The 18,529-nt window shown below is 40.7% G+C and overlaps 1 protein-coding gene across 1 annotated transcript; it reads left to right on the forward strand.

Moving 5' to 3' along the window:
* The first annotated feature begins 327 nt into the window (after positions 1–327).
* On the forward strand, positions 328–17,819 carry LOC133613922 (uncharacterized). The gene is made up of 4 exons (XM_061971846.2): positions 328–1,217; positions 1,437–1,557; positions 2,494–2,724; positions 15,966–17,819. The coding sequence occupies exons 1-4, from the start codon at positions 693–695 to the stop codon at positions 17,420–17,422; spliced, it is 2,334 nt and encodes a 777-aa protein (XP_061827830.1). The 5' UTR covers positions 328–692; the 3' UTR covers positions 17,423–17,819.
* The last annotated feature ends 710 nt before the right edge of the window (positions 17,820–18,529 follow it).

Raw genomic sequence — 18,529 nt, forward strand, 5'->3', positions numbered from 1 at the left:
AGTTTACTTTTATTTTCAGGGGGGAAAGAGTTGGTTACTTGTTTCTCTCGCGAGATCTGGAAAGAGCTGCTAACTTGTTTCTCTCGCGAGATCTGGAAAAGAGCTGGTTACTTGTTTCTCTCGCGAGATCTGACAAGACTGCGCGCGAAGCAAACAGGGCGAGGATAAAGCAAGATGGCGTCTGACGGTGAAGACGTTATTGCAGTCGTCACAGTTCAGTGTTCTTAATCTGTGCGTCCATGTACACATATATGTCCTTTATTACACTCTATTAAACATCGTTAATAACTGTTTGTATATTAGTCTGAGCGCACTTTGATGCTTCTAGAGCTAGCTTAGCTTGCTAGTTAGCTTAGCTTGTTAGCTGCTAACAAAGAGTGATGAAAACACATCGCTAAGCAGAGATCAAGTGTGAGTGTAAAGTGTTGTGATTGTGTGAAAATGTGCGAAAGAACCATAGCAGAGTACGAGGAGGAACTTTGTCCAACAAAAGAGGAGAAGGAGCGACAACATGAAAAACATCAAGTTGTGTTACACACAACAGGGTGAATTTTGGCGAATTAAACGCCTTTCTATTATTCGCTCAATGTGACGTCACATTGGTAAGCAATCCGCCATTTTCTCAAACACAGAGTCAAATCAGCTCTGTTATTTTCCGTTTTTTCGACTGTTTTCCGTACCTTGGAGACATCATGCCTCGTCAGTGTGTTGTCGGAGGGTGTAACAACACCAACAGGGACGGATTCAAGTTGCACCAGTGGCCCAAAGATGCCAAAGTGGCAAGAAATTGGACGAAATTTGTTCAAAACACGAGGCTGTGGGGAAAGCCGACGAAATGGTCAGTCGTTTGTTCCGCACACTTTACCGACGAAAGCTATGCTACGACAGAGATGGCAAGAATGTGTGGATATCCTGCGACACTCAAAGCAGATGCATTTCCAACCATAAAGTCAAAGAAATCTGCCGCCAGACCCCCATTGAATCTGCCGGAGTGTGTGAGCAATTCAGGGACAAAGGACCTCGGTAGCACGGCAAGCAATGGCGGCAGTTTGTTCCCGCAGACGAGCGAGCTAAACCCCCTGGATGTCTTGGCTCACACCGTCCCTTATGCCACCGAAGATGATCAAGAGAAGAATATCGACCCTAGCTTCCCTGGCCTGCTGACATCAACTCCAAAACTGGACAGATCAGCTTTCAGGAAAAGAGAGCGGATGAGCGTATGTCTACAGAATATATTAATTGATGAAAACTTTATTCATTACTCGTGGTTTTACGTAAATTATTATACATAAACTGTGTTTACCAATAATTTAGCTTAAAAACTTTTTTTTTTTTCAATCATTCGAGTACATTCAGGTAGTCTTGTGTAATGCAGTATTTTGTGTCTATTTAGGTATGGTTTACCTGAGTGAAGTCTCCCCATTATTTTGTTACAGGTGTTACAGGACATGTTTTCGAACTCTTATGGACATTCACTGTTCTCTGAAGAGGATGATTATCAAACTTTGTCAAGAGCGGATATTGGAGTTCAGACATACCCTGATGTGAAGTCTAAAGGTAACAATTAATTGCCGAATCCGTCCTCGCTTTCTCCCGTGTCGCTGGCTGTCGTGTCGTTTTCATCGGTTTGGCTTGCATACGGTTCAAACCGATATGGCTCAATAGCTTCAGTTTCTTCTTCAATTTCGTTTTCGCTACCTGCCTCCACACTACAACCATCCGTTTCAATACATTCGTAATCTGTTGAATCGCTTAAGCCGCTGAAATCCGAGTCTGAATCCCAGCTAATGTCGCTATAGCTTGCTGTTCTATCCGCCATGTTTGTTTGTATCGGCATCACTATGTGACGTCACAGGAAAATGGACGGGTGTATATAACGATGGTTAAAATCAGGCACTTTGAAGCTTTTTTTAGGGATATTGCGTGATGGGTAAAATTTAGAAAAAAACTTTGAAAAAATAAAATAAGCCACTGGGAACTGATTTTTAATGGTTTTAACCCTTCTGAAATTGTGATAATTTTTCCCTTTAAGGGTTGGAATTGGGGGTTAAATCACCATAAAAATTATTCCCGGGCGCGGTCCCCGCTGCTGCTCACTGCTCCCTTCACCTCCCAGGGGGTGATCAAGGGTGATGGGTCAAATGCAGAGAACAATCTGGCCACACCTAGTGTGTGTGTGACAATCATTGGTACTTTAACTTTTTAATGTGGCAGTGATTGTGGAAAAAACAAAGCCTGATCTAAAGATGACATCTTGATCTCATACCATCTCAAACCAATTGGCCGTTCATTATTAAGTGAAATGTCTTAAAGTCGCTTAAATTTGTCTGTAACCAAGCAACACTATGTTTTATCCAGTTACTTGATTAATCGAAAACATTTCCAGTAGAACACTTGATTAATAACATTTTCAATAGCCACAGCCCTATATTTCATGTACGATTTAATATTGAGCATGTAGGAGTTAAAATGTGTTTTGTTTGTGTCCTGTAGACATCCATCAGCTGATTGGACACCAAGAAGAATGTCTCCATCATCTGCAGGGGGACAGTTTCACTTCAGAGGATCCACAGCCCTCACACATGAAAGAGGAAGAGGAGGGAGAGTGTCCTGTAGGGCAGGAGGAGGATGATGTCAGCAAGTTTCCACTGACTGTTGTCTCTGTGAAGACTGAAGAGCATGAAGACAAAGCACCTGAGTCCTCACAGCTTCATCACAGTCCAAGTAAGCACAACATCCACATATCATCTAATACAATGTTTGTGACACATGTTCATCCGGGGGCCACATTTATGACTAAAGATGGAGATATACTTGCTTTTTAACACCACCATTTAAAAATGAATGCTCATCAATCATCAACAGTGTAATTGCTGGGGTGTAACCATGTGACCTAGAGGCCGTCCTCCTTACCTCACGTGGTCAAATGAAGGTAAACATTCAATATGGCTACTGTTTATTTACCTTTAGCAGCACATATGTCAGCATATTTCAAAGGTTTAGTGGTGAAGATTAGGGGTGTATACCAAGTACCATTTTTTTAGTACTAGTTCCTAATTATGTCGTCCATGAGGACCGTGAAGATTCTGGACTAACGACACAACTATTTGTATTTTTAATTCCAGCTGACTGACGTAACTATGACACGTTGTCACATGGAGTTCAGCTGCCGCTGCTACACATTAAAATCAGCTTTGAATAATGACAAATAAGGAAGCAACAACACACACAAGTGTGATGTGTGTGTTATTGACAAGAAGATGACATAACTGCATTTCACCTTGCACTGCACACATAGTTGACTTCTTTAAGACTTCAAATAAACAGCTGTTTTTTTGTTTTGTTTTTTTCTTTATTTAACCAGGTAAAAATCCCATTAAGATCAAATATCTCTTTTCCAAGGGAGACCTGGCCAAGAGGGCAGCAGCAAGGTTACATTAAAAACAGTAAACAACACATAAAACATGACATTTACAACATTAAAACTTGCTGACATGACACACGTGCATACAGACAAGGTAGACTGCAATCCTTTCACAGAAGCTTTAAACTCATTCAATGTAACAAAGGTTTGAAGTTGAATATTGGATTGTAGGTTATTCCAAGCCTTCGCTGCTGAAAACCTAAATGCTTTCTTGCCCAGTTCAGTTCTTACTTTGGGGACGACAAATTGCAGAACATTCATTGAACGCAGATTGTGACTTCCTTGTTTCTTTGTTAAAAGACAAGACAGATAAGAGGGGGTGATACCCAGAATGGTTTTGTAGATGAACACATACCAATAATTGAAGCGTCGAGCACATAAAGATGTCCAGTTAACCATTGAGTATAACACACAATGGTGAGTAAGTTAACCATTGAGTATAACACACAATGGTGAGTAAGTTAACCATTGAGTATAACACACAATGGTGAGTAAGTTAACCATTGAGTATAACACACAATGGTGAGTAAGTTAACCATTGAGTATAACACACAATGGTGAGTAAGTTAACCATTGAGTATAACACACAATGGTGAGTAAGTTAACCATTGAGTATAACACACAATGGTGAGTAAGTTGGTGATGAATGTCAGTGCCCCGTGGTACACACTATCCAGCTTGTGGAGACAAGCAGCAGTAGCATTCATGTACAACACATCTCCATAGTCAATAACAGGTAAAAAGGTTGTTTCCACCAATTTCTGTTTCACAGTAAAAGAAAAGCAAGACTTGTTTCTATAATAAAATCCCAGTAAAAGTTTCAGTTTTTTTTTTTTTTGCTACATACTGAATGTGTTCCTTAAAACTCAAGTGGTCATCAATTAAAATCCTAAATATTTAAAAGCAGATACTAACACAATTTGTTGCCCATTTCTTGTTCAAATGTTCTCACTCAGTGCTGATCTTACAGTTTTTGATGTGGTAAAGAACATACACTTTGTTTTCTCTGCATTTAAAAGCAGTTGAAGATAGCAAAGTTGTTCTTGTACTCTGTCAAATGCATGTTGTAGATATTTAAAGGCCTCAGCAGGAGTGGGTGCTGTGCAGTATATGACAGTATCATCAGCGTAGGAATGGAAAGTTGAGTTCAGAATATTCTGTCCAAGATTATTAAGTATTAATTAATAATGGGCCCAACACGGAACCTTGAGGGACACCCTTTTCCACTTGCAGTATGTCCGAGAAGGAACCTTCTGTCTGAACAGCCTGAGTTCTGCTTGTGAGGTCATTTGCAAACCATCCAACTGTTTGCTGAGAAAAACCAAAAGCTGAAAGACGTTTGATTAAAATGACATGATCAACAGTATCAAATGCCTTTGAAAAGTCAATAAAGAGGGACAGACAGCACTGCTTCTTGTCAAGAGCTTCAGTTACATCATTTATAAACTTCATAGCAGCAGTAACAGTACTGTGATTTCTGCCAAAACCTGACTGAAAAGTATTTTATCTGTTCACTGATAAGGGATTCAATCACTTTTACCAGAACAGAGAAATTAGAGATCGGTCTGTAATCATTTAGATTACAAGGGTCACCTCCTTTTAATAGGCGGATTACAAGGGCAGATTTCCAATCTAAGGGGATTTCATTTGAAATTCGAGTAAGGTTAAAAATGTGAGTCAGTGGTCCAGCTATAATTTCACCTGCCAACTTTAAAAAGAACGGCTCCAACTTAGCTGAGGCAGCTGGCTTTCTAGGTGTAAGTTGTTTTAGAGCCCTGATGACCTCTGTTGTGGTAAAGGGCGTAAAGTTAAAAACCTGGGTATTTTCAACGGTTCTTTCCGGAGTTAGCGGAACTTCAGTAAAGTTGTCAGAATTATAGAGAAAACCAGAGTTAATAAAATGATTATTATAATGACTACCCATTTCTCTTCTGTCACTTACTCTGACACCATCAACAAGTATACTAGGTGGGAGATTGACTGAATTACAGCAGGCGGACAAAGATTTGATGATTTTCCAAAACTTCTTTGGGTGTTTGAGGTTTTCAGTTGTTGTGGAGAAATGCAATTCTAATTTTGACTTTCCGAAGGAGAGAGGTAAATTGTTTTCTTAATTGTCTAAAATTCAACCAATCTGCTTCTAACCCTGACTTGCGTGCCCTGGCCCAAGCAGCATTACGCTCATGCAATACATCTGACAGGTCCGATGTAAACCACTGATTGTCACGTCCTTTAACCCTACATTTTCTAAAAGGGGCATGTTTGTTCACTATACTCAAGAAGTTTCCGTGAAAATATTTCCAAGCCAGTTCAACATGATCAAAAAGAGCAATTCTATCCCAATTAAAAAGATGCAAGTCATGTAAAAAAAGCTTGCGTCTCAAATAATTTCATATAATGTTTTTCAAGAAGACGAGGCTTGCTTTTAGGAATCCTTGTGTCTCGCACTACTGCAATCACACAATGATCACTCACATCATTAGGGAAAACACCAGATGCAACACATTTAAAGGGCATATTTGTTAGAATTAAGTCAATGAGTGTAGCTTTTTGAGGGCATTTAGGATTAGGTCTTGTAGCTGAGTTAATTAATTGTGTTAAATTTAGAGATTGACACTGTGCTTTCAAAGAGTCAGACACAGATGTGAGCCAGTCCCAGTTCAAATCACTATTTCATTGTATTTCAGTTGAGACAGAAACTTCACAAAAGTAGATAGGGAATTACTAGGGTCCGATGGAGGCCTAAAACACCCCACTACCATAATGTGGTGATTTCTAGCTAATTCAATTTCAAGTGCTAACAGTTCAAGTTCTTTACTTACTGATTCAGAGAGCACTAATTTAACATCAAACCTCTGCTTAATATATATGGCCACTCCACCACCTTTTCTTTGTCGGTCAGTACGATAGACATTATAGCCATGAATGTAAATATCTTTATCAAGCACAGATTGTTTAAGCCAAGTTTCAGATAAGACTACAATATCAACATTTGTTGAGTTCATCCAGATCTTTATCATATCCAGTTTAGGGAGTAAACTCCGAACATTGATATGAATAATCCCAAGACCAGATCTAGTTTTAAAATCTGCAGGTGTAAAACATTGTGTAGGTGTATCAGGCCTGGATTAGTCTCAACATTTCCTGAGAGCAATAACAATAATATAACTAAACATTTGCGCTTAAAGTTACCATCTTTTGAGTCGGTCTTTAATCTGTGAAAGTAAGTGCTCACAATAGGGGAGGATGCAGTAATGTTGACGTGATCTCTCAAAACAAGGAAACAATAAGAATGAATGGACTCTACAATAGTATGCAGCCATTTTGTTTTGTCCAAAGTCACAGAAATCTTCAACTGAGATAAGGCCGAGGTTATTTTGTAGCTGCCACTATGATGACATGTCAAATTATCAAATATGTCAAACTGTGCATCTTGAAGTAGCATAGCTCGTGAGTGGGGGCGACCAGACCCATTTGGGACACCAGTAAAACCACACAAAAGTATAAAACACAATATAATAATTTGTGACATAGTGAGAGGAGAAGTTACACTTGTTTTACCACTTTTGAAGATGTTAGCAGACAGGGCTAAAGACTAGCAACCAAGGCCGATGGGTGGAAGCCTGTATACGAAGCCAATGGCTGGAGGCAAACAGCAGGCCGATGGAAGGCTAGTAGGCAGGTCGATGGTGGAAGGCTGGTAGGCAGGTCGATGGTGGAAGGTTAGCAGGCAGGTCGATGGTGGAAGCCTAGCAGGCAGATCCATGGTGGAAGGCTGGTAGACAGGCCGATGGTGGAAGGCTAGTGGCGCGGTTGGTAGAGTGGCCGTGCCTGAGGGTTCCTGGTTCAATCCCCACCTTCTACCAACCTAGTCACGTCTGTTGTGTCCTTGAGCAGGACACTTCACCCTTGCTCCTGATGGGTCGTGGTAAGCGCCTTGCATGGCAGATCCCGCCATTAGTGTGTGAATGAGTGAATGACAGTATGTGAAGTATGTAAGAAGGTGCGCTTGTTTTATGTCTGTGAGAAGGAGAGACAAGAAAGAGTGAGAAGAGCCTGTAGTGTAATGCCTGCAGCTAAAAGCAACTGTGTGAGAACGTATACTCCAATATCACCATATAGTCATTTTCTATATCGCACAGAGACAAACCCACGATATATCCAGTATATTCCATATATCACCCAGCCTTAATTCTAACTAATAAATGTAAATAAAAGTCCACTTGCAATGGAGCCAATGGGAGGTCCTCTATAACCATCCAAAATACACCAACAATACTCCATTTGCATTTTATGGCTTGAATGTCCACCAAGTGTTAGTTGAGTTGAGTTGAGTTGACTTTGAGTTTATTTGGAACATGCAAGCATACAACATGATACATCACACATGCATGCATACAACATGATACATCACACATGCATGCATACAACATGATACATCACACATGCATGCATACAACATGATACATCACACATGCATGCATACAACATGATACATCACACATGCATGCATACAGCATGATACATCACACATGCATGCATACAACATGATACATCACACATGCATGTATACAACATGATACATCACAATTTCCAGTTTGTCTTTTCAACATGTTGGAAAAGGAGTAGGAAGAAGCAGAGCTTATTTAATTCTACCCCTTTCTTTTACATAACAGTGTCTAAATTTTAGTTCACTTCCTGTTCTCAATGTATTCACAATATACTCCATAAGTAATCACAATAAAAATAAATAAATAATAATGAGTGAAATAAGTTATATTTCATATGGTGAGATGAGTAAGATGATGTAGAAAATGAATGATGGATGAAATAAATTGAGAATGTTTATCTTCTTCTTTGTACTTTGTAAACACTTTAAGTGTGAAAAGTTTCTTGAAGTGGATCATATTAGTACATTGTTTGATTGCTTTGCTTCATCCATTCCATCATTTAATTCCACATACTGATATACTGAAGGTCTTAAAGGCCTACTGAAAGCCACTACTAGCGACCACGCAGTCTGATAGTTTATATATCAATGATGAAATCTTAACATTGCAACACATGCCAATACGGCTGGGTTAACTTATAAAGTGCAATTTTAAATTTCCTGTGAAACTTCCGGTTGAAAACGTCTAGGTATGATGACGTATGCGCGTGACGTCGATGGTTGAAACGGAAGTATTCGGACACCATTGTATCCAATACAAACAGCTCTGTTTTCATCGCAAAATTCCACAGTATTCTGGACATCTGTGTTGGTGAATCTTTTGCAATTTGTTTAATGAACAATGGAGACAGCAAAGAAGAAAGCTGTAGGTGCGATCGGTGTATTAGCGTCTGGCTACAGCAACACAACCAGGAGGACTTTGACTTCGATAGCAGACGCGCTATCCGACGCTAGCCGCCGACCGCATCGATGATCGGGTGAAGTCCTTCGTCGCGCCGTCGATCGCTGGAACGCAAGTGAGCACCGGTGTTGATGAGCAGATGAGAGCTGGCGTAGGCGGAGAGCTAATGTTTTTAGCATAGCTCTGTCGAGGTCCATAGCTAAGTTAGCTTCAACGGCGTCGTTAGCAACAGCATTGCTAGGCTTCGCCAGACGGCACAGCATTAACCGTGTGGTTACAGGTCCAGAGTTTGGTAGTATTGTTGATCTTCTGTCTATCCTTTCAGTCAGGGGCTTATTTCTTTTGTTTCTATCTGCATTTAAGCACGATGCTATCACGTTAGCTCCGTAGCTAAAGTGCTTCACCGATGTATTGTGGAGATAAAAGTCACTGTGAATGTCCATTTCGCGTTCTCGACTCTCATTTTCAAGAGGATATAGTATCCCAGGTGGTTTAAAATACAAATCCGTGATCCACAATAGAAAAAGGAGAAAGTGTGGAATCCAATGAGCCCTTGTACCTAAGTTACGGTCAGAGCGAAAAAAAGATGCGTCCTGCACTGCACTCTAATCCTTCACTCTCACTTTCCTCATCCACAAATCTTTCATCCTGGCTCAAATTAATGGGGTAATCGTCGCTTTCTCGGTCCCAATCGCTCTCGCTGCTGGTGTAAACAATGTGCAAATGTGAGGAGACTTTCAACTTGTGACGTCACGCTACTTCCGGTACAGGCAAGGCTTTTTTTTATCAGCGACCAAAAGTTGCAAACTTTATCGTCGATGTTCTCTACTAAATCCTTTCAGCAAAAATATGGCAATATCGCGAAATGATCAAGTATGACACATAGAATGGATCTGCTATCCCCGTTTCAATAAAAAAAACACATTTCAGTAGGCCTTTAAGTGTTGTACGTGTATACAAATGTTTTAAATTACATTTTTCTCTAAGTTTATATTCCTCCTCTTCTGTTGAGAATTGTTGTACATTCTTGGGTAGCAGGTTATAGTTTGCTTTGTGTATCATTTTAGCTGTTTGCAAATTCACTATGTGGTGGAATTTCAGTATTTGTGATTCAATAAATAAAGTGTTTGTATGTTGTCTATATCCAACATGATGTATTATTATAACTGATCTTTTATGTAACACAGTTAATGAATGAAGTGTACTTTTGTAGTTATTTCCCATATTTCTACACAATAAGTCAGATATGTAACACTAGTGAGCAGTAGAGAATATGAAGTCATTTTTGGCCTAGAACATATTTTGCTTTATTCATTATTGACGTGTTTCTTGCTACTTTATGTTGTATATTTTTTACATGAGATTTCCAGTTCAATTTATCATCAATTATTATACCTAGACATGTGGTTTCATTTACTCTTTCAATTTCAATGAACACTTAGTGTCTAACAATCTCTGTGAACCTTTTCAATCCGGTTTCAGGGCAAATCACTCTACGGAGACAGCCCTCGCAAAAATGACTAATGATCTACTGCTAACGATGGATTCTGATGCGTCATCTATGTTGCTGCTTCTTGATCTTAGCGCTGCTTTCGATACTGTCGATCATAATATTTTATTAGAGCGTATCAAAACACGTATTGGTATGTCAGACTTAGCTTTGTCGTGGTTTAACTCTTATCTTACTGACAGGATGCAATGAGTCTCCCATAATAATGTGACCTCGGACTAAGTAACATGCGGAGTTCCTCAAAGTTTGGTTCTTGGCCCTGCACTCTTTAGTATTTACATGCTGCCGCTAGGCGACATCATACGCAAATACGGTGTTAGCTTTCATTGTTATGCTGATGACAGCCAACTCTACATGCCCCTAAAGCTGACCAACACGCCGGATTGTAGTCAGCTGGAGGCGTGTCTTAATGAAATTAAACAATGGATGTCCGCTAACTTCTTGCAACTCAACGCCAAGAAAACGGAAATGCTGATTATCGGTCCTGCTAAACACCGACATTTATTTAATAATACCACCTTAACATTTGACAACCAAACAATTACACAAGGCGACTCAGTAAAGAATCTGGGTATTATCTTCCACCCAACTCTCTCCTTTGAATCACACATTAAGAGTGTTACTAAAACAACTCTCTCCTTTGAGTCACACATTAAGAGTGTTACTAAAACGGCCTTCTTTCATCTCCGTAATATCGCTAAAATTCGTTCTATTTTATCCACTAGCGACGCTGAGATCATTATTCATGCGTTCGTTACGTCTCGTCTCGACTACTGTAACGTATTATTTTCGGGTCTCCCTATGTCTAGCATTAAAAGACTACAATTGGTACAAAATGCGGCTGCTAGACTTTTGACAAGAACAAGAAAGTTTGATCATATTACGCCTATACTGTATATACCTTTATATACATATATACATATATATATACCTATACTGGCTCACCTGCACTGGCTTCCTGTGCACTTAAGATGTGACTTTAAGGTTTTACTACTTACGTATAAAATACTACACGGTCTAGCTCCGTCCTATCTTGTCGATTGCATTGTACCATATGTCCCGGCAAGAAATCTGCGTTCAAAGAACTCCGGCTTATTAGTGATTCCCAGAGCCCAAAAAAAGTCTGCGGGCTATAGAGCGTTTTCTATTGGGGCTCCAGTACTATGGAATGCCCTCCCGGTAACAATTAGAGATGCTACCTCAGTAGAAGCATTTAAGTCCCATCTTAAAACTCATTTGTATACTCTAGCCTTTAAATAGCCCCCCTGTTAGACCAGTTGATCTGCCGTTTCTTTTCTTTTCTTTTCTCCTCTGCTCCCCTATTCCTTGTGGAGGGGGGGGGGGGGACAGGTCCGGTGGCCATGGATGAAGTGCTGGCTGTCCAAAGTCGGGACCCGGGGTGGACCGCTCGCCTGTGCATCGGCTGGGAACATCTCTGCGCTGCTGACCCGTCTCCGCTCGGGATGGTGTCCTGCTGGCCCCACTATGGACTGGACTCTTACTATTATGTTGGATCCACTATGGACTGGACTCTCACAATATTATGTCAGACCCACTCGACATCCATTGCTTTCGGTCTCCCCTAGAGGGGGGGGGTTACCCACATATGCGGTCCTCTCCAAGGTTTCTCATAGTCATTCACATCGACGTCCCACTGGGGTGAGTTTTTCCTTGCCCTTATGTGGGCTTTGTACCGAGGATGTCGTTGTGGCTTGTGCAGCCCTTTGAGACACTTGTAATTTAGGGCTATATAAATAAACATTGATTGATAAACATTGATTGAATTTCTATTCCGTCTATTTGTATTTGTGTCTGACTTTCTCTTCTCCTGTTACCAAATAGCATTATTTTACTTTTACTGAGATTCAAAGATTGTCAAAGCATCTTTTTAATGTGTTCATTTCTTCTGTTATTATTTGTATTATCTTCTGTGTGTTCTCTCCTGAACAAAACACTGTTGTATCATCTGCAAATAATACTAACTTTAAATCTTTTGTAACTTTACAAATGTCATTTATATAGAGATTGAATAATTGAGGTCCTAGTATTGATCCCTGAGGTACACCACAGGATGTATTGAGTGTTGTAGAAGTGTGTTGGCCTAGCTTCACGTATTGTTTCCTGTTGGTTAAATAACTTCTTATCCAGTTTAAGACCAACCCTCTGATGCCATATCCTTCTAGTTTTTTGATGAAAATATTGTGATTAATTGTGTCAAATGCTTTAGTTGGATCCAACAACACTGCTGCTGCACATTTTTTACTATCTATTGCATTGCTCATTTCTTCTGTCATTTCAATTAAAGCCATCAAAGTTGAAATATTAGCTGTGTATCCATATTGCTTCTCTTCTAGTATTCTATGTTTGTTTGTGAACTCTCTAATCTGTTATTGGAGACTTTTTCAATGATTTTAGAAAACTGTGGAAGTAAAGAAACAGGTCTCTCTCTCTCTCTCTCTCTCTCTCGCTCTCTCTCTCTATATATATATATATATGTATGTGTGGGAAAAAAAATCACAAGACTATTTCATCTCTACAGGCCTGTTTATGAGGGGGGGTTCCCTCAATTATCAGGAGATTTTAATGGGAGCATTCACATGGTTTATATAGGGCACAGAGTGGGTGGGTACAGGCTGGCGTAGGGGCGTGGTGATTGGCTCATGTGTTACTACCTAGGAGGTGTTTCCGTCTGTGGCGGCATGCTGTTACAATTTCGCTGCGCTTGTTGAGGGATGACAGGTCTGGACGGTAAATAATAAACAGTTTCTCTTTCAAGCATAGGTTGCATCTTTTATTACCACTATTGTAAGGTGTGCTGGATGCAAGAATTTGCCATGTTATTGAATATTCAACATTATTGTCTTTGAGGTCCCAAATGTGTTTGCTGAGTTCTGTGGTATTCCGCAGGTTTTGGTTCCTGAAAGAAGCCTTGTGATTGTTCCATCTGGTTTTGAATTCTCCCTCGGTTAATCCTACATATGTGTCGGATGTGTTAATGTCCTTGCGTGTTACCTTAGATTGGTAGACAACTGATGTTTGTAAGCACCCCCCGTTGAGAGGGCAATCAGGTTTCTTTCGACAGTTACAGCCTTTGTTGGTTTTGGAGTCGCTCTGTCCGGGGGCCGACGGCTCATTTGCAATTGTTTTGTTGTGGTTTGAGATGATTTGTCGTATATTGTTCATACAGCTGTAGCTCAATTTAATGTTGTTCTTGTTGAATACTTTTCTTAGGGTGTTGTCTTTGGGAAAGTGTTTGTCAATCAGATTGAGGAATTTGTGTCCAATGTTAGTTGAGACGTTTTTGCTGTATGGGGGGTTGTACCAGATGATGTCGTTTCGTTCTCTGTTCTTTTTTGGCTGGTTTCCTGGCGCGGGTTCATAGGTGAGGGTGAAATTGTATCCGCTTTCATCAAGGGCTTTTTGGTACGGGGGGGGGGTTGCTTGGTCAAATTCAGCTTTGCTAGATGACAGCATCGATAGCCTTTTATTAATTCCGGTAGGTATTCTTTTCGTGGTGGTGGGTGGGTGGTTGCTGTCATGGTGCACGTATTGGAGTGTTGTGTTGGGTTTCGTGAATGGTTGGTAGCTGTTATTTCTCAGGTTGAAAGTGACGTCAAGGAAGTTGACGGTTTGCTTGTTGGCTTCAATCGTGATCCGTAGGCCGTTCTCTTTGAAAATTTGGCATATGCGCTTCTTGGTATTCTCGCTGCTCCTTGGCGAGGCGCGACACACTGCCAGTCCGTCATCACGGTAAATACCAAGGTTCAGATTGAGGCTAGTGAGCTGGGAGAGGAGGAAACTCCCAACGAGTTCACACGTTTCTGCTCCGTCAAAACTTCCCATAGTGACGTCAAATGTTGCATTGTTCTTTTTTTGCCATGGTGTACTGTTGTGGATGAGAATGGAGTTTTTTGCGTGGATGATGATGTTTCTTTCGTTGCCTGTGATTGAGTCGTAGTCTGAGGCGAAGTCTAGTGCTTGAGTCAGTAGGTCTTGCGTGATGGAAGGGTAAAATTCTTCGATATCAAAGGAGATAAAGTTGTGCTGTTGTTTGTCTTGGATGTTGTTGAACCATTTGATTACTGCTGCTGTATTTCTCCATTGGTTGAGTGGTGTTTTGTCCTTGATTTTTGTGTTGACTCTGTCCAGGATTATTTTGCTGATTTTTCCTATTTCAGATTTAGTTGGGTTTATTAGTCGGCATGTTGGGTTATTTGCGAAGTTGGGTTTGTGGTCCTTCAATGTGATGAAGGCTTCCTTGTTGGCTGTGGCGTCCACCCTGTCCTCAATGTCCAGTTCAGCCGCGATCCTTTTATTTTCCAGGTGGATGTTCTGTAAGGTGTTGGGTTGTGCTTTTTTGTATGATTTGGTGATGCTTCTGTCCAGTAAGGTGTGATGTTCTGGTATGTCCATTCTGTAGAAGTTTGTGGTTTTATCGGCAGCTATGATGAGGTTGTTTACTTTCTTGATGCGCTCCTTGTCATTTTTCAGCTTGGTGAGGAGTGGGTTGCGGATTGGCTTGAATTTGACTGATTGTATCATTTTGAGCATGTCGTTCTCAAAATCCTTTAGTTCCTCAACTGTGGGTGGGTTCTTGGTAGATTTGAATCCGTAAGTTTTCTTTTGCGTTCCTTTTGTTTCAGGGTGGAGGAAAAAATGTGCTTTCCACCGCATCCTTCTTAGGAAGTGTTCCGTCTTTTCTATGAGCCTTAGCTTGTAGTCATTCTGCGCGGGTATGGGAATGTTCTTCGTGGAGTAGTCGATGTTGAATTTTTCCATTTCTGATCGTCGTACAGTGCTCAACAAATGTCAATTTGGAGCGGAGTATATGTCTTAATAAGGTTATCCAAAAAATAGTGCTCGATACCGTAGTAGAGCGCAATATATGTATGTGTGGGAACAAAAATCACAAGACTATTTCATCTCTACAGGCCTGTTTCATGAGGGGTTCCCTCAATCATCAGGAGATTTTAATGGGAGCATTCGCATACCATGGTTTATATAGGGCACAGAGTGGGTGGGTACAGGCTGGCCTAGGGGCGTGGTGATTGGCTCATGTGTTACCTAGGAGGTGTTTCCGTCTGTGGCGGCATGCTGTTACAATTTCGCTGCGCTTGTTGAGGGATGACAGGTCTGGACGGTAAATAATAAACAGTTTCTCTTTCAAGCATAGGTTGCATCTTTTATTACCACTATTGTAAGGTGTGCTGGATGCAAGAATTTGCCATGTTATTGAATATTCAACATTATTGTCTTTGAGGTCCCAAATGTGTTTGCTGAGTTCTGTGGTATTCCGCAGGTTTTGGTTCCTGAAAAAAGCCTTGTGATTGTTCCATCTGGTTTTGAATTCTCCCTCGGTTAATCCTACATATGTGTCGGATGTGTTAATGTCCTTGCGTGTGTATATATATATATATATATATATATATATATATATATATATATATATATATATATATATATATTTGATGTGGCAAGCTACTTTTGCAGTGTAGCTTGTAGTGTAGCGTGCTACAATTGTCTGAGGATAGCTTAGCTCCATTTAATTGAGAGTAACTTGTAGCTTAGCTTACTACATTGTCCAGGTAGCTTGCCCATCACTGTCTATTTGGCCTAGCTCACATGTCAATAGTTTGAATACTGCAAACTTCAATACAGTAACACCTCATTTGTTCTGCAGACGTCCAGCGGGTGTCAGCAGAGAGTCATGAAGAGATTCCCTCCAAGCAGCAGGAGTGGAGCTCCAGTGTGGGACAGAAGGAGCTGGAGCCCCCACACATTAAAGAGGAAGAGGAGGAACTGTGGGAGCAGCTTCAAAGGTTGGTGGAGGCTAACGAAGAAGATGAAGCTCAGTCCTTACAGCTTCATCACAGTCAAAGTGAGGAGAACAGAGGGGCGGAGCTTGTAAGTCAACACATCACAGAAGCTGATGGAGAGCATTGTGAAGATATCAAGTCAGAACCAGACAGCATCTTTGCTCCACTGTCAGACATGGACCACATGATGTCACACTCTTCTGATCACAGTGACCACATCCAAAAACCTTTGGAGAGTAAAAATGACTCTAAAGGTGATACGAGACATCACACTAACAACAAACACTTTGACTGCTCTGAATGTGGGAAATCATTTAGATGGCAGAGTCATTTTACAGTACACATGAGAATACATACTGGAGAGAAACCTTTTACTTGCTCTGTTTGTAAGAAGAGTTTCTACACAAAGCAAAGCATGACCACACACATGAGAACACACACTGGAGAGAAACCTTTTACTTGCTCCGTTTGTAAGAAGAGTTTCTCCAGAAAGGAACACATGACCACACACATGAGAACACACACTGGAGAGAAACCTTTTGCTTGCTCAGCTTGTGCTAAAAGATTCAACAATAAGAATGACATGATATTACACATGAGAACACACACAGGTGAGAAACCTTTTACTTGCTCTGTTTGTAAGAAGAGTTACTCCAGAAAGGAACAAGTGACCACACACATGAGAACCCACAGTGGAGAGAAACCTTTTACTTGCTCTGTTTGTAAGAAGAGTTTCTACAGCAAGCAAATCATGACCACACACATGAGGAGGACACACACTGGAGAGAAACATTTTGCTTGCTCAGCTTGTGCTAAAAGATTCAACACTAAGAAGGAAATGATATTACACATGAGAATACACACAGGTGAGAAACCCTTTACTTGCTCTGTTTGTAAGAAGAGTTTCTCTAGAAAGCAACACATGACCAGACACATGAGAACACACACTGGAGAGAAACCTTTTTCTTGCTCAGCTTGTGCTAAAAGATTCAACACTAGGAATGACATGATATTACACATGAGAACACACACAGGTGAGAAACCCTTTACTTGCTCTGTTTGTAAGAAGGGTTTCTCCAGAAAGGAACACATGACCACACACATGAGAACACACACTGGAGAGAAACCTTTTACGTGCTCTGTTTGTAAGAAGAGTTTCTACAGAAAGCAAAGCATGACCGTACACATGAGAACACACACTGGAGAAAAACCTTTTGCTTGCTCAGCTTGTGCTAAAAGATTCAACACTAAGAATGGCATGATATTACACATGAGAACACACACTGGAGAGAAACCTTTTACTTGCTCAGTGTTAGAATAATTATGTATATATTATCACACTAACTTTAGTATCCTTAAAGTCTGTTGCTTTAGTTATTGTGCTCAAGTTAGACTTTTCTATTCGTGCAAGGACAAAAACTTCTTGTCTGAGGGGTGGCCTCAGCCACAGATGTTATCTTTGTTTTAGCCCGCTAACAGCCAAGGACTTCAAGGACCTCAACGAAGATAAGACGATTGCACGCAGACGAAGCAGAGACTTTAAGGACCTCAACGAAGATAAGATGACATCACGCAGACGAAGCGGAGACAAGGCGAAATCACAAGGCCCCCACCACATTCTGTCACGTATTGTGCGTCCTGGACCTGCTTTGCATAAAATATGTGACCACTCCTTTTAGATGCGGCCTCAGTGATGTTGACTGTGGAACTCTTGAATAAATAGAGGGACGCGGGAGCTGAACCTTAGAGCGTAGGGTGAGACTGTGACTAAGTGTGCAGCTCCATGTGTTCTCCTCATGAGCTAAATTGAACTCTGTCTCTGCATGATTCCTTGCTTCTTGTCTGATGAATATATGTCATCAGTGTTTGAACCTGACACTCAGCTTGTGCTAAAAGATTCTACACTAAAAAGGAACTTTTATTACACATGAGAACACACATAGGTGAGAAACCTTTTACTTGCTATGTTTGTAAGAAGAGTTTCTCCAGAAAGCAAATCATGACCACACACATGAGAACACACACTGGAGAGAAACCGTTTAGTTGCACTGTGTATGATAAGATGTTCAGGTTTAAGTATCAGGCCAGTAGACACAAGTGTGTAACAGTCATGGAAGCTGCAGGGATTTAAAAACACTTAATGGGGAACATTATCACAATTTCAGAAGGGTTAAAACCATTAAAAATCAGTTCCCAGTGGCTTATTTTATTTTTTGAAGTTTTTTTCCAAATTCTACCCATCACGCAATATCCCTAAAAAAAGCTTCAAAGTGCCTGATTTTAACCATCGTTATATACACCCGTCCATTTTCCTGTGACGTCACATAGTGAAGCCAACACAAACAAACATGGTGGATAGAACAGCTAGCTATAGCGACATTAGCTCGGATTCAGACTCGGATTTCAGCGGCTTAAGCGATTCAACAGA

The sequence above is a fragment of the Nerophis lumbriciformis genome, linkage group LG13 (assembly GCF_033978685.3).
Source record: "Nerophis lumbriciformis linkage group LG13, RoL_Nlum_v2.1, whole genome shotgun sequence".
In the NCBI taxonomy this organism is placed as follows: Eukaryota; Metazoa; Chordata; class Actinopteri; order Syngnathiformes; family Syngnathidae; genus Nerophis; species Nerophis lumbriciformis.

Coding starts and splice junctions, on each gene's coding strand:
- LOC133613922 (XM_061971846.2), top strand. CDS start 693: ATGCCTCGTCAGTGTGTTGTCGGAGGGTGTAACAACACCAACAGGGAC. Junction 1,558..2,493: donor CCCTGATGTGAAGTCTAAAG/GTAACAATTAAT, acceptor TGTGTCCTGTAG/ACATCCATCAGCTGATTGGA. Junction 2,725..15,965: donor ACAGCTTCATCACAGTCCAA/GTAAGCACAACA, acceptor TTTGTTCTGCAG/ACGTCCAGCGGGTGTCAGCA.